This window comes from Eumetopias jubatus, unplaced genomic scaffold (genome assembly GCF_037043125.1).
Source record: "Eumetopias jubatus isolate StellerSeaLion01/CBP00866 unplaced genomic scaffold, mEumJub1_p1.0 scaffold_8, whole genome shotgun sequence".
NCBI lineage: Eukaryota > Metazoa > Chordata > Mammalia > Carnivora > Otariidae > Eumetopias > Eumetopias jubatus.
In genome coordinates, this window is record NW_028274814.1 from 117,795,340 (window position 1) to 117,812,087 (window position 16,748).

Below are 16,748 nucleotides of genomic sequence, written 5' to 3' on the forward strand. Positions count from 1 at the left end.
GATCGGACATGGAATCCAAAAATTTGCATCTCTAACAAATTCTCAGGTGCTGCTGATATTGCTGGTCTAGGGGTCAAACTCTGAAAACACTGTGTTAGAGGAACACAAAGAGGGCAAGTGCTGTACTATATATATGTTACTTAGTGAGGACAGAAAGATAAGCATGTTTGTATGTAACCATAAATGTTCCAATTTTATTCTGAGATTGGAATCAGTTATGGTAGCTTTGAAACAGGTAGTAATATGATCTCATTCATGTTTTAAAAATATCACTCCTAGGGGTCAGGGATGGTTGGAGATAAGAGGTGGAATAACTATAAAGAGGTAGCATAAAACGGATCTCTTTCTGGTAATGGAATACATCCTTATCCTGATTGCAGTGGTGGTTATACGAATCTACACGTGATAAAATGACACAAAACTATACTCACACTTTATTCCAGTGTTAATTTCCTGGGTTTGATAATGGTTTATAGTTAAGAAAGATGTAGCCAAGGGAGGGAACAAAGAAAAGGGCACAAGGAACTTCTCGGTACTATGTTTGCAACTTCCTTTGAATCAATAATTATTAAAAATTAAAAATTTGGGGGCACCTGGGTAGCTCAGTTGGTTAAGCGACTGCCTTCAGCTCAGGTCATGATCCTGGAGAGTCGCAGGATTGAGTCCTGCATCAGGCTCCCTGCTCAGCAGGGAGTCTGCTTCTCCCTCTGACCCTCCCCCACTCTCATGCTCCCCCTCCTTCTCTCTCTCTCATTCTTTCTCTCTCAAATAAATTCTTTAAAAATAAAAAAAAATTTTTTAATTAAAAATTTTAAACATCACTCTTGGTACTGCTGGAGAACAGATGAGAGGGAATCAACAAGAGGGGAAACAGAAGGAAGAGACTATTATAGTAACCTAAACAACAAATGGTGGTGGCCTGGACTAGAATGGAGAGAAGTAGGCAAATTTAGGATATATTATAAAGACAGAACCAAACGGTTAGCAGACATGGCTGCAAAATTACTTTCATATATACTCTCCCCCATCCAGCTTTTAGTGAGGACCTATATTAAAAACATCTATCTAAAGAAAAATTTTAAAGCTACAGCAGAGCCTCTGTTAAAAATAAATAATACATAAAAGGACAATAGCTGGAAACATGTTATCAAGCATATAAATTACTATCATTAAAGTGAGTTTTTAAAAATTATTTACATTGTAAATACACAGGAAACTAGAATGGCAGAAGAGGGGAGAAGGGGAAACAGAACAGTGAAGGAGAAAGAAAAATCAAGGATAACTCCTGGGTTTTTATTTTTAAGTGATTCAGGTTAAATGAGGAAAGTTGGAAAAGAATCAGATTTGGGGGGAAGGAAATCAAGAATTCTGGTTTGGTAATATTAAATTTGACTCTTATTAAACATCTATGTGGAGAAGCCAACTAATATTTGGATGTGAATCTAGAGATCCAGACAAAAACCCTGACTAGAAATACAGATTTAGAAGCAGTCAGCATATACACAGTAGCTGAAATCATAGGATTGGATAACGTCAGCCCATGGAGAGTGTACAGAAAAGAGAACGGGGCTCATGAATCGTAAAATATCCCAACATTTGAAGAGTATGATAGCAATTGACTGGGCAAGTCAAGAAGATAACATGCTGCATTTTAAAAAATGGAAACTTTAAAGACATCATGCTAAATGAAAGAAGTCAGATACAAAAGGACAAATATTGTAGGATTCCACTTATATGAGGTACCTTGAAAATTCATGGAGACGGAAAGTAGAACAGTTGTTACCAGGGACTGAGGGAAGGGGAGAACAGAGAGCTACTACTTAATGGGTATAGAGTTTCAATTTGGAATGATGAAAAAGTTCTGGGGATAGATGGTGGTGATGTGATGGTTGCACAACAATGTGAATGTACTTCATGCCACTAAAACCAGAAATTTCAAAATGGTTAAAATAGTAAATTCTACATTATGTATAATTTACCACAATATTTTTTAAAGTAATGGAAATCTATATGAAAAACAGATCTTTCTTATTCTATAAAGTAGTTAGTTCAAGTAAGACTTCCCCATGATTTTTAACATCATAACATGGCAATCACTATGATTTTATGCATCTTATTCATTTGGGTCTTCTGATTATGTGAACTATTCTGATTAGAAACATGCAATTTTTTTTTTAAAAATTTTATTTATTTATTTGACAGAGAGAGAGACAGCGAGAGTGGGAACACAAGCAGGGGGAGTGGGAGAGGGAGAAGCAGGCTCCCCGCTGAACAGGGAACCCGATGCAGGGCTTGATCCCAGGACCCTGGGATCATGACCTGAGCCGAAGGTAGACACTTAGCGACAGAGCCACCCAGGCGCCCCAGGAACATGCGATTTCTTAGCCCACCCTGGACTCTTTGTCATTCCCTACTCCTAATCCCACTCTTATAAACACTATTAATATCTGATCCTAATCATACCCTACATACATCCATAGTCTGTGCTTTCAACCTCATCCTCTCATGGACCTTTGCTATTTGTAGGAGTTAGCACTACTTACAACCTCCTATATGTCATCCACTACTGTAAAAAAACTGTCACTGCTATCATGTAACAGATCGTCAGAAGAAAGGAAAAAACCTGGGAGTATGACAACGTTTCACAATATCCATCAACTAGGCTTGCTGACTCTAAACAACATAATAAACTGACCCAGTGCACAGACTGAGTAGTAAAGAAAAGAAACTGGAATAGCTGGAAAACTACATCATTTCAATCTTTGCCTTTTAAGGTTTCTTCAGATTCTAAATAATCATGAGAAGTGGCATTCTGTTAAGTTTACATAATAACATAAAGATGCAGTTTTCTTAGTTGAAGAATTTCAGTTGTCAAAAAAAGTAATTTTTGTTGTAGCTGCAGTTGAAAGGTCCAAATAATATATATAAAATAAAACTCATTTTTGCTTTTTTTTTTTAGTGTAACTGTGATCTATTTTCTCCCTCATATTTAAATTGCCACCTATTCCCCTCATCAAATTCAGTAATTTTAATATATCTTCTCTTTAGAGTAAGGTTAGCTACTTAGACAAGATCCTGAAATAACTTTCTGTGATATGTTTAAAATACTATTAAGACATTTATTGGGGTGCCTGGCTGGCTCAATCGGGTGAGGCATCCAACTCTTGATTTCAGCTCAGGTCATAATCTCAGGATACTGAGATTGAGCCCCACATTGGGCTCCACACTGGGCGCGGAGCCTGCTAGGGATTCTCTCTCCCTCTCCTTATGCCCCTCCCCCCGCCCTCTCTAAAAGAAACAAAACAAAACACAAGGCTTAATTAAAATACCAAGAATTCAAAGGGGATTTGAGAGAGAATTAAGGATTTTGCTCCTGGCACAAAGAAAAAAAGTAAGACCTAGAACTGTCTTTGAGTTTTGACCCAAATGCAAAATGTGTCCCCCTCCGACATAAGTTATATCCAAATTATTATTTTTTAAATTTTCTACTCATCTATGTCTCCTCTCCCCTACTACAACTAGCCAGATAAACTTGAGTAAATGATGATCCTTCTGAGAAAAGAGATAAACTGAAGCTTGAGTAAGATAAATTAAAGTCATATAACTAATTAATAACGGTATAAGTGTGTTAGAGTATCCCAAATTCTAATCCATGACTTTTAACTTAAAGTTCAGAGCCCTTTATATTATACCTTTCCCTCTCTCACAACAAAGACATATGCATTCAACAGAAGTGGGTAGGGGTATTCATGTTTGAACCCACTGCCACAAATTTCTAACAGAAGAATTTCAGGTACAGGAAAGAAAGGCTTCCCAGACAATGTGTACTTCATGACATACTAGCAGTCATTCCTATAACTCCTTCCTGGTTATTATTATGACATCCCTAGGGTTACTTCAGTTTTGAATATGTAGCCTTGTTCTATAAATTTCATCAGGATTTTACATTTTAATCCACTCAATTAAACAAGTTCTCTTCATTTTATATCAACCTCTGTGTAAAGAACTATCAAACGTGAAATGCTGTATGCCTACCTACTTAAGTGCTCTCAATATTATGGATAGACTCTGCAGTAAATATAAAATAAGGAAAGAGTAAGATTCACTCACATCATGAACCTTCTCATCTATAGTCCATATGCATATATAATGTTATAAAACTATGATGAAGCCTCAAAAAAGAATTTCACAAACTTACCACACTTTTAAGCTGTATTAACTTAGGTTAACTCAAAAACAGTTATTTAACAACTAGGATATTATATAAGGTATTCTTATTTAAGAGACAATAAAAAATAGAAAGATAAACGGGATAGGAGAATCTGTAAGGGTTAGAGACCGGGTACAGTAACACTCCTGGAATAAGAGTGAAACATTCTAATAATTAAGTAAGCAAAAGTCACATAGTCTTCTGTTTCCTAAGAACCAGAGAATAAGACAAAGAAATAAACAAAAGGAAGCTATTAGGAACTTACCAAAAAAGTAAATTCACATTCAATTTATAAAGTAATTAAAAGGCGGAAGCATCTCTCCTTCCCTCCTCCCCTCCCCAGCTCCAAATACTTACCATTATCCTTGCTGCTATTTTCTTCAATAGTCATTTGTTCCGCCAATTCAGACAATGATTCATCAATAGTTTGGCTTCCCCGAAGAGTGAGGGATAGCCTTCTCTTAAATTTTTTCATCCTATCAACTGAATGTGACTTGAAAAATCCTAAAAGAACAGAACAGAATGAACACAAAATTAAAGCTCTAAATATTTTAATGCTCAAGAAAAATGTCATTCTGAGTTTACTGGGAACCTTCAAAATAGGAATATAAACAGGAATTCTCATGGCAACCAGCATCACAAAATCCAACCCCTTCAAGATTCAGTCACTTTGATTAATGCTGTATTTATGCAGTATCATCAGTAGAGCAGGGATTCTACAAAACTAAATAAAAATGGAGGTTTCAGCATCACAGCTGAATTTTGATTAGAAATTTTCCTAAAATTTGCTTTTTAAAAACCAATATAGTAAAAATATCAACACGATTTTGATGCATAGGTCACATCATTATAAATATCAATCATCACATTGGAAGCTGTCAGTGATATCTTTATATATAAATGGGGGTACAGGAGAAGTGAAGGGGGCTGGAGAGAGAATAAAGAATGATGTTTGACACTTTATTAAATAGCTCCAACAGGAATGTTTTAAGTTCTTATTTAACCAATACATTGCATTTTTGTTTTGTTTTTTTTTCCCCTGGTTAGCTGTTAGGAACCTCTTCCTGTTATCTTAACAATACCAAGTTTTAGAAGGAAGAAATGAAAGCCAAATTCATAGTATTAAATGCATACCCAGTACTACAAACTTTCATATCGCTTAATTCATTTAGTCTTTTTAACTCTAAAGACTAGACTATCTAAAGCAGCTATACTACCCAATTTTGACAAATAAACTAACAGCTTCAAAGAAGTTCCCTGACCGAAGTCAAATGAACAATAAATGATAGAACGGAGATTTAAAACTAGGATCACCTTTCCCCCCACATTTTAACCTCTCTGAAATTAGAATGTAGTTTATAATTAATGGGATGTCAAAATATAATTGACAGCCTCTTTTTCTTAGTGGTACATACAGCAATGGTATGATTCATAGTAGAGTCTCAAAATCAAACAAGGTATTTGCCGCCAAAACAAATACCTCAATAATTTACTTGCAACTTCTTTTCTAATTTAGTAGTTCTTAGTTGGGATGAGCAACTTTACCAGATTACAAACATATTATAACCATTAGCCCAACTAAAAGTAAGAGCCTTGTAACTCCCCTATGCTAAAATACATGTTTTACCATCCAGCTCTGGGTGACTACTTTGAATCTCTAAGTATTTTGCTTATTTTCTCATTCTATTTTCGTGAATAGATTAGTTATAGTACTCTAAAGCTCTTGTCTGTAATCCGGAGTCTGCATAACCTATTTCTATTGTTGATTTAACTCTGTTGGTCCCATGTACGCCTAGTAATTTTTAATTGAATGTTACACATTGTATGTAATGACTGTATAAAAATATGTATGAAAAAGTGTAGAGGCTCTAGATTATGTTACCTTCTTCCAGAGATGATTTAATTTTTTCCTAGCAAGCAGTCAGAGTAGGAGCAGATCACCGCAATCCAATCAAGGACTGAGCTGGCATGAGACTGGGTTTCAAACACCATTAACACCATTAAAACTGGCCTATCTCTGATCTGTTCCCATTCCTATGGTGTGCCCCCCTTCAAAGGATTCCAGCCACAAACGCAGGGCTAGAAACAACAAAAAAACTACTGAAAGCTCCACTCAACTTCCTCAGTTGCTTTTTGCTCATCTCTTCTATAATGCTCAGCTTTTATCGTCTTATCCAAAATAACTTGAGCTAGAAAACGCCTCAAGAGGAACACCAGCACAGAATATATCTCTCCCTTCTCTCCTGAATCTTGACTCCTTAAGGTGTGACTAACTTCAAAGCACTACGATGCCTTCAAACTCATTTCTCCCCCTACATGTCAAATAGTTCTCTGCAGGATATTTAGTATAATACAAGTTGCTCTATCATAGGCAAAAATGGAGATTTAGGTGTGGATTAAAAGCGATAATATATTTGTGACAGCACCATACTGTTTGATTATTACAGTTTTTTTTTAAAGATTTTATTTATTTATTTGACAGAGAGAGAGACAGCGAGAGAGGGAACACAAGCAGGGGGAGTGGGAGAGGGAGAAGCAGGCTTCCCGGCTAGCAGAGACCCTTATGTATGGGTCGATCCCAGGACCCTGGGATCATGACCTGAGCCAAAGGCAGACACCTAATGACTGAGCCACCCAGGCGCCCCCTCTAGTAGATCTTTAAATCTAGAATTGTGATACCTCCACCAGCTTTGTCCTTCTTTCTCAAGACAGTTTTCACTATTCAGGGTCTTTTGTGGTTCCATACAAATTTTAGAATTATTTGTTCTAGTTCTATTAAAAAGATGGTGTTGGTATTTGGATAGGGATTGCACTGAATCTGCAGACTACTCTGGGTAGTATGGACATTTTGACAATAGTAATTCTTCTAATCAATGAGTATGGATTATCTTTCCCTTTGTTTGTGTTGTCTTCAATGTCTTTCATCAATGTTTTATAGTTTTCTGAGTACAGGTTTTTCATTTCCTTGGTTAAGTTTAACCCTAGGTATTTTATTCTTTTTAGTGTATAGTGTATTTCTTGCAATAGCCAAGATTTGAAAACAGCCTAAGTGTCCATCAATAGATGAATGAATAAAGAGGATGTGGTATGGGGGCACCTGGGTGGCTCAGTCGTTAAGCATCTGCCTTCAGCTCATGATCTCGGGGTCCTGGGATCGAGCCCCACATCGGGCTCCCTGCTCCATGGGAAGCCTGCTTCTCCCTCTCCCACTCCCCCTGCTTGTGTTCCCTCTCTCACTGTGTCTCTCTCTGTCAAATAAATAAAATCTTAAAAAAAAAAAAAAAGAGGATGTGGTATGGAATATTACATAGCCATAAAAAAGGATGTAATCTTTCCATTTGCAACAACAATGGATAGACTTAGAGGATATTATGCTAAGTGAATTAAGTAAGAAAAAGACAAATACTGTTTAACTTCACTCATATGTTGAATCTAAAAAACAACTGAATAAAAAAACAAAAAGCAGAATCAGAACTACAAATACAGAGAACAAATGGATGGTTACCAGAGGGAATGGGGGGGCTGCAAAATGGGTGAAGGAAAGTAGAAGATACAGGTTTCCAGTCATGGAATAAGGTTGTATGGTGACAGATGGTAGCTACACTTGTGGTGAGCATAACATATCATAGAGAGATGTTGAATCACTATGTTATATATATGAAACTAATCTAACATTGTGTATCAACTATATTCCAATTAAATTTTTAATACAAATAAATAAAATAGATAATATATGTATTTCACCAAGCAAGGTGAATTTATGGGAGGCAGTAGTAAAATGTAAGAGTTGATTCCAACTAAGAAACCTGTTACTGTAGGGCTGTCCTACATGCTAGATTCTTTACTTCTTGGTCAGCCCTTATATAGTTCTACCTTGTTAGTAATCCATGCCCCTTGTTAGTAATCCATGCCCTTTGTTTAAAACATATTAGATATTTAATGTAAATTGAGCTATGGCCAATCTCATCTACCTTCTGTCACTGTAAGAATTTATACTAGAGACACACTCTCCTATGTAAGGATCCAAATCACCCTGCGCAATAAAGGGGTAACTCTACAAGGCTGGTGCAGGGTTGGGGGGGAGGGAGCTCAAAGTCTGCACATTCCAAAGAAAAGACTTAACTGTGATAGACTCCTGAGAAGTAACTTTGAGCCCCTGGAATATCCTGCCTGGTAAGTCTCTTTGTTTGCCTAAGATCTTGGGCCATACAGTAAATGTCTGTTTTTCTATGCCTACGGTTTGAGCCATACTATCAGATGGACCTTGGAGGAGAGGAAGCATAAGGAAAGCTGGTGGAGACAGAGTAGCTAAGATAGTTATATGGGTACTTCCGTGCCTATGTAACTGATCCCCAGTGAAAACCCTGAACACCAAGACTCAGGTAAGCTTCCCTGGTTGACAACACTTTGCACATGTTGTCATACAAGGTAGCTGGAAAAAGGAAGCACTGTCCATATAACTCCACTAGGAGAGGGTAACTAAAAACTTGTACCTGGTTTCTCTTGGACTCCATCCTACACACACTTTTCCCTTTGCTGATTTTATTCTGTTTCTTTTCACTGTAATAAATCATAATCATGAGTTTTTTCTCTGCTTTTCTCTGATTTGTGTGTCCTTCTAGCAAATCACCAAGCCTAAGGATGGTCTTCAAGAAATCTGTATGCCCAAACAGAAACTCTTAAAGAGCTGGTAGCTCACAACTACCAAGTTTTCAACTCCAATATTCTCAAACATAGTGGCATGATCACCAATGTCTACTGAACTGTATAGACATCACTTTTGAATTTTGCACATCATGTTTAAAAGTTTGCTGCCTCTTGTTTCAGATGACACATAAGGACTGAACAACAAACTACAACAGAATGTTATTACAGAATTAATTCACACAGTACACCCCATTCTGACCACTTGAGAAGTGGTCAGTTCAAACTACCTTATACTGTAAATGTAAAATACAAACTGTATTTTAAAAACTTGGTATTTAAAAAAAAATACTCAGGGGCGCCTGGGTGGTTCAGTCATTTAAGCATCTGCCTTCAGCTCAGGTCATGCTCTCAGGATCCTGAGATCGAGTCCTGCATCGGGCTCCCTGCATCAGTGGGGAGCCTGCTTCTCCTCTGCCCACTGCTCCCCCTGCCTGTCCTCTCTCTCTCTCCCTCGTTGACAAATAAATAAAATCTTAAAAAAATAAAATAAAAATTTAAAAAATACTCAGTATTTTTTTATTTTTTTAAAGATTTTATTTATTTATTCGAGAGAGAGAGAGAATGAGAGATAAAGAGCATGAGAGGGAAGAGGGTCAGAGGGAGAAGCAGACTCCCTGCTGAGCAGGGAGCCCGATGCAGAACTCGATCCCAGGACTCCAGGATCACGACCTGAGCCGAAGGCAGTCGCTTAACCAACTGAGCCACCCAGGCGCCCAATACTCAGTATTTTAAAAGAATATAAAAATCACTCATTAACTGTTATATGGATAACATAAAAAAAATTCCAAACATATTTGGTTATGTAAAATGTATTACTAAAACTAACTCTACTTTTTAAAAAACATTTTTAAATTAAGTATGGGGGCCACATATTTCTACTGGACAATGCTGGTATAGAGCACCTAACAGATCTTGGTAGTTTTAAGTGGGTACAATTTAAAAAAGGAATCACATAACTTTTAATCTTTTCTTCGTAAAATGCATTTGAACAATATATTAAGAGATATTATATGTTTTTTATAACAGAATATTTTCTATCAAGATCATTCTGGTCTATAAAATAACTTTAGGTATTTTATATTCTATCAGCAATAAGAAAACCATTCATTTCCAGCTCATATTAGCAAGAGAAAAAAAAAAAAACACTTCATTTATAAAGCTAAATCTTTACTACAAAATTTTCAAAAACCACATCTTCAAATGATTTATCTGCCATGTATAACTGTAACCTTTTTATTAAGTCAAAATGATCAGTAAACACAGAAGTTAAAGAATTTCATTGTCACAGTCTAGATCAGTATTAAAGAAATAATACTCCCAAATTAAATAGACCCCTTGACATTTCTCATTACCTTTAAGTAGAATTACACATGTCAACATTTTCCCTCATTAGGTGAGGACAAAAACACATAAAATGCTATAATAAAAACACCTTTTAAGAAGTAAAAATTATTTACATTATCTTTAAGGTTGATTAGTCTCTACTGTAATGTAATAAAGCAGTGCTAAATTACTGATTTCCTGAAATCAAAACCCTCAAGAGTTTGTCTAAAATATTTTACCTAGTTTAGTAAAAACTTTCATTTGGGGTTGTTAGGATCTTAATCTACCTTAATATTTCTGAAAATGATAGTATAAACAATGTGATTTACGGTAAATGCCTAAATTTTTAGTTTAATATTTAATTCATGACATTGAAAAAGCTATTTTCACATTAAAAGTAAATGTACTGTAATTTAAAAAAAAAACCTAAACAAAAACTCCACAATTGTTTTGATATTTTAAAGACTTAACTACATAGTAAACTATTATAAATGCTCAAATTTCAGCATGTTAATCTCCAGAGAGCTTTTTCCTGACTCTGACCCTCTCTATTCCTTTATTCTTAGTTTTTTTTTTACTCACTGTACTTATCACGTATATACATGTACACATATATATTCCATATATATACACACATATATATCTCCATTCAAATATGTACATACATATGTATGTGTGTATACAATGCAAAATGTTTATGGTTTTGTAGCTTTCAAATATATCTCAAGCTTTCTGTCATAGCTAGATCAAATTAAAAAGGTAGGGGCGCCTGGGTTACTCAGTCCGTTAATCGTCTGTTAAGCGTCTGCCTTCAGCTCAGGTCATGATCCCAGGAATCCCAGGGTCCTGGGATAGAGCCCCACATCAGGCTCCCTGCTCAGCAGAAAGCCTGCTTCTCTCTCTCCCTCTGCTGCTCCCCCTTGCTTGTGTGCTCACTCTCATGCTCTTTCTCTGTCAAATAAATAAAATCTTTTAAAAAAAATTAAAAAGGTAAAAGGGCAATAAATGTTACTCAGAATGACAGCATGTAACACTACATATATACATATGAGCTGAAAAAGTTTAACATCAGTTTCCAACTACAAGTGCTTAAACCTTACTTTATCACCTGGGGCTAAAATGGATCTGGGACTGTCGGCTGTTAAATTAAGAAATTTTTTTTTTTAATTTTTTTGTTTGTTTGTTTGTTTAGTGGAAATGTAACCATTCTGTTTACTTACAGAATACAGAAAACCATTCTGGAAAGCCAACTCAGTTTTGTCCTAAGAATGGGAAACATACACCTTTTTTTTTTTTAAGACAACACAGCTATAAAGTTGTAAACATTCCCAAACTAGATCCTCTAGTGTATTTACCTGCAAAAATGGTGTCATATTGTGGCTCTTTTGGCATATGTGGTAAGAAATTCTTTAGATGTAAATTTATCTTATAATTCAAACTTCTCTAATATTAAAGGATTTATTAGAGTGGCAATTATCTGCTTATGTCTTTGAGATATTCTCAAAACAATTTGTTAAAACTGCACAAAAAGTTGAGGAAAAAGCTGAAGAGTGTTTTTAAAATACCTAAAGGTAAGGAAGCAAAATTTACAGATAGAACAATTCGAGCATTTAAAGCTTGGATTAAAATCCAAGTTCTAATATATCAAGTAGAGTAACATGACTTCACAATAAAGACAGTTTCATTTATTTCTTTATAACATTTTCTGTAGTGACTATGGCTTTTAAATTAAACCTATTGCAAATAAGGTAAACTCATTAAGTGGCTTGTAAGCAAATTTTCTATTATTTTTCCTTCAATAATTAAATCGTAATGAACATCTAATGCTTTCTAGGATATGTAAGCTAACCACTTAATGAGGAATAACTAACATTTAAAAATTAAGTTTTTTCACTAGACACATAAATTTCTTATTTACACAAAACACAAAGTTACTATACAAAACACTGACAGAGCACTGAAATAAAAGTTCACTCATGCTTATAGGAATTTTTCCCCAAAACACTTAAATATCTTAATCCTTTATGTGTTAAAATCTGAAGGTAATCCTTTTCTTTTCCTTTTATAGTATAAATAGTCAAACACACAAACCAGAAAAAAGAAACCTATCAAGGATTTTCCTCTATTCATAAACATTACATTAGAAAGCCAATATAAGACTACTGTAACACTTGAGATGAAAAAATGTAGTAGGAAGCTATTGGGGTTGGTCCCCCCACCCAAAACAACCAGTAAACTGGAAAAAACAACCAGAATCAACTATTTCAGAACTCTGGAACCTGACGGGACACACAACAACCATGAGTGTTTGCTAAAAGGGCGAGGCTGCTAGAACCACATGCGCAAACCAGTTAACACTGCCCATTCCTCAGCCCTGTCCTGCATTCCTGGAGCAGCTGGTTGGTGCCAGGGGAACCTTGATATCAAAAAATTGGAGGTTGCACATTTGATCAGTCTGGCAGATCAGAGATTCACACAAGGCAGACAAACTTGCCTTCCTTAAGGCCCTTTCAGGCTGCAAGGGCTTCCCACAACAACTACTGGAAGATTAAAGAGACAGCAACATTTTTTTTTTTTTTTTTTTTTTTGTCGTTTGAGCCAGATATTAAAGAAAATCTTCATCAGGTCACTAGCGAACTGCAAAGATAATGGAAAAGAAACTTCAGTGACCACACACAACCAAGAATACATATTTGCAAAAATAGTTTGGGAAAGTCACAAACAGATGGCAGCAGCCTCAACAATAAACACCTGTGAGTCAGAGAATCTAGCTTCCGGAGTTACTACATTATAATGCAATGTCCGGGTTTCAACAAAAAATTACAAAGCACACAAACAAAAAAACATGGCCCATTCACAAGAAAAAAAGCATTTAACAGAAACCATTCCTGAAGAAGTCCAGAATTTGGAATTAGTAGCCAAAGATATTAAATCAAGTGTCCTAAATATGCTCAAAGGGCTAAAGGAAACCCAATGACAAATAAATAAATTAAATAAATAAAATAAGGAAAACAATGTATGGGAAAAATGAGAATATCAATAAGGAGACAGAAAGTATAAAAAGAACCAAACATCTGCCTTCAGCTCAGGTCATGATCCCAGGATTCTGGGATCAAGCCCATCATCAGGCTCCCTGAAAGCCTACTTCTCCCTCTCCCTCTGCCTGCTGCTAGCTCCCCTTGCTTGTGCACTGGCTCACGCTCTGTGTCAAATAAATAAAATCTTAAAAAAAAAAAGAAAGAAAGAAAAGAACGAAATAGAAATTCCAGAACTAAAAGGTATAATAACTGAAATGAAAAATTCACTAGCAGGGTTCAGTAGATTTAAATAGGCAGAAGAAAAGGATCAGTGAACTTTAACATAAGAAAGTCAAAATTATCCAGTCTGAGGAACAGAAAGAAAAAGAATGAAGAAAAACAGAGTCTGAGGGACCTTTTTACCTACACAGGCATCACAGGAATCAAAGAAATAAAAAGGAGCAAAAATAATGGTAATTAATGAAACAGTAGCTGAAAACTTCCAAAATCTGATGAAAAACATGAATACACACATCCAAAAAATCTCAACAAAACTCCAAGAAGGATAAACTCAAAGAGATCCATGTCAAGATATTTTATATTCAAAGTGTAAAAACCCAAATATAAAGAATCTTGAAAGCAGCACGGAAAAAGTAACTTCATACATATAAGAGACCCTCAATATAATAACAGCTGATGCCTCATCAGAAACCATAAAGATCAGGCAACACTGGGAATGATGTGTTTAAAGTCTAGAAAGAAACAAAAATCTTATCTGGCAACACTATCCTTCAAGAATGAAGGAGAAATTAAGACATTTCAAGATAAACAAAAGCTGAGGAGATTCATTAGTAGACCTGCCATACAAGAAATGCTAAAGGAAGAGCTTCAGCCTGAAATGAAAGGACACTAGAGAGTAACCCAATGTTACAAGAAGAAATAAAGAACATTAGTAAAAGTTCATACGTAGTTATAAAAGATGGTATAAGTGTATTTTTGATTTGTAACGTTTTTCTCCCTTTTCCTATATGATTTAAAAGGCAAAGTTACACATATAAAAAAATGATAAATCCATGTTAATGGGCATACAATGTATAAAGAGGTAATCTTTGACAATAGCAATATAAAGGGGGAATGATAGTGATGTACAGGATCAGTATTTATATGCTATTGAACTAAGTTGGTATTATTCAAACAAGGCTGATGTAAGTTTAAGATGTTAATTGTAATTCCCAAGTAACCATTAAGAAGTTAACTAAAAAATATTACAGAAAAGGAAAAAAGGGAATCAGAAAAGTACACTACAAAAAAATCAACTGTGCAAAAATGCAATAATGGAGGAACTGAGGAACAAGAAACAAGATATATACAGAAAGTAACTAAATCAAAATAGTAAACCCTTATTAGTAATTACTTTAAATGTGAGTGGATCAAACTCTTCAACTGAAAGGCAGAGATTGGCAGAATGGATTTTAAAAATATTGTCTATCTACATATTGTCTACAGAAGACTTAATTTAGATACAAAGACACAAAGAGATTGAAAGGAAAGGAATAAGGTATTCCATGCAACAGAAACTAAAAGAGCTGGAATTACTATATTTTTGTCAAACAAAATAGACTAAAATAGGAAAAAAAAACTTACTGGAGATAAGGAAGGGCACTCTATATTAATAAAGGATTAATATATAACAATTATAAACACATACATACCTAACAACAAAACCTGAAAATATATTAAGTAAAAAGTAACAGAACTGAAAAAAGAAATAGATGGTTCTATAATAATAATAATTGGAGATTTCAATACTCCATTTTCAACACTGGATAGAAGAACCAGACATAAGATCAATAAAGAAATAAAAGACCTGAACAACAAAGATACCTAGTGTACTAGACCTAACTGACATATATAGAATGTTCCACCTAACAACAGAATACACATTCTCCTCAAGTACAAACAGAACATTCTCCATGATAGACATTAGTAGACCACAAAATAAGTCTTAATAAATTTAAAAAGATTCAAATCATGAAAGGTATGTTTTCCTCACAATAAAATGAAATTGGAAATCAGTAATAGAAAAAAAAAAAAAAACCTGGAGGGGCACCTGAGTGGCTCAGTCAGTTGAGCGTCTGACTCTTGGTTTCAGCGCAGCTCAGAATCTCAGTGTCGTGGGATCAAGCCCCATGTCTGGCTCCATGCTCAGCAAGAAGTCTGCTTGGGATTCTTTCTCTCCCTCTGCCCCTCCCCCTGCTCTTTCTCTCTCTCTCTCTCTCTCTCTCTCTCTCACACACACACACACACACTCTCTCTCTAATGAAATCTTTAAAAAAAAAAAACTGGAAAATTTACATATATGTGGAAATTAAACAGCATACTCTTAACCAATGGAACAAAGAAGAAACCACAAGCAATATTACAAAATACCTTGAAACAAATGAAAACAAAAACACAACATATCAAAACTTACAGGATACAGGGAAAGGCAGTGCTAAGAAGAAATTTACAGCTGTAGAAACTATAAAAAAATAACCCAAATCAACAACCTAACTGTATACTTTACAGAGCTAGAAGAAGAGCAAATGAAACCCAAAGCTAGCAGAAAGAAAGCATAAAGATTATATTGTAAATAAAATAGAGATTAGAAAAAAACAATGGAAAGTCAACAAAACCCAAGGTTGGTTCTTTGGGGAAAAAAGTCAACAAAATCAACAAACTTTTAGCTAGATTAAGAAAAAAAGAAAGGACCTAAATTACTAAAATGAGAAATGAAAGTGAGGACAACCTACCAATTATACAGAAATAGAAAGGATTATAAGAGATTACTATGAACAACTGCACACCAACAAACTGGATAATGAAATGGACAAATTCCTGGAAACATACAAACTACCAAAACTGACTCAAGAAGAGAGAGACAATCTGAACAGACCCTCAACAAGTAAGCAGTTTGAAACAGTAATCAAAACACAACAGAGAAAAGCCCAGGACCATATGGGTTTACTGGTGAATTCTACCAAGTCTTTTAAGATTTTATTTATTTATTTGAGAAAGAGAGAGAACACAAGCTGGGGTAGCAGCATAGGGAGAGGGAGAAGCAGGCTCCCCACTGAGCAGGGAGCATAATACAGGGCTTGATCCCAGAACCCTGGGATCATGACCCAATCTAAAGGCAGATACTTAACCCACTGAGTCACCTAGGAGCCCAAATTCTACCAAATATCTAAAGAAGAATTAACAAAAAACCTTCTAAACTATTCCGAAAAACGAAAGAGGGGCACCTGGGTGGCTTAGTCGATTGTGCATCTATCTTTGACTCAGGTCATGATCTTGGGGTCCTGGGATTGAACCTTGCATCAGGTTCCCTGTTGAGTGGGGAGCCTGCTTCTCTCTCTCCCTTTGCCCCTCCCCCTGTTTGTGTGAATGAACTCTCTCTCTCAAATAAATAAAATCGTTTTTTTAATTAAAAAAAAAAAAAAGCCTAAAGA

General features: G+C 35.5%; 1 protein-coding gene across 5 annotated transcripts in view; it reads right to left on the minus strand.

The window, feature by feature from the left end:
• The window catches only part of CDK17 (cyclin dependent kinase 17), a 114,013-nt gene that overhangs the window by 38,853 nt on the left and 58,412 nt on the right, over positions 1-16,748 (minus strand). For all 5 annotated transcript variants that reach the window (XR_003609627.2, XM_028105429.2, XM_028105428.2 and 2 more), the window contains exon 2: positions 4,568-4,714. Coding sequence is in view for 4 of the 5 variants with exons in the window: in XM_028105429.2 (XP_027961230.1) it covers positions 4,568-4,685 (118 nt within the window). In the remaining variant the exon portion in view is untranslated. The remainder of the gene's footprint in view (positions 1-4,567; positions 4,715-16,748) is intronic.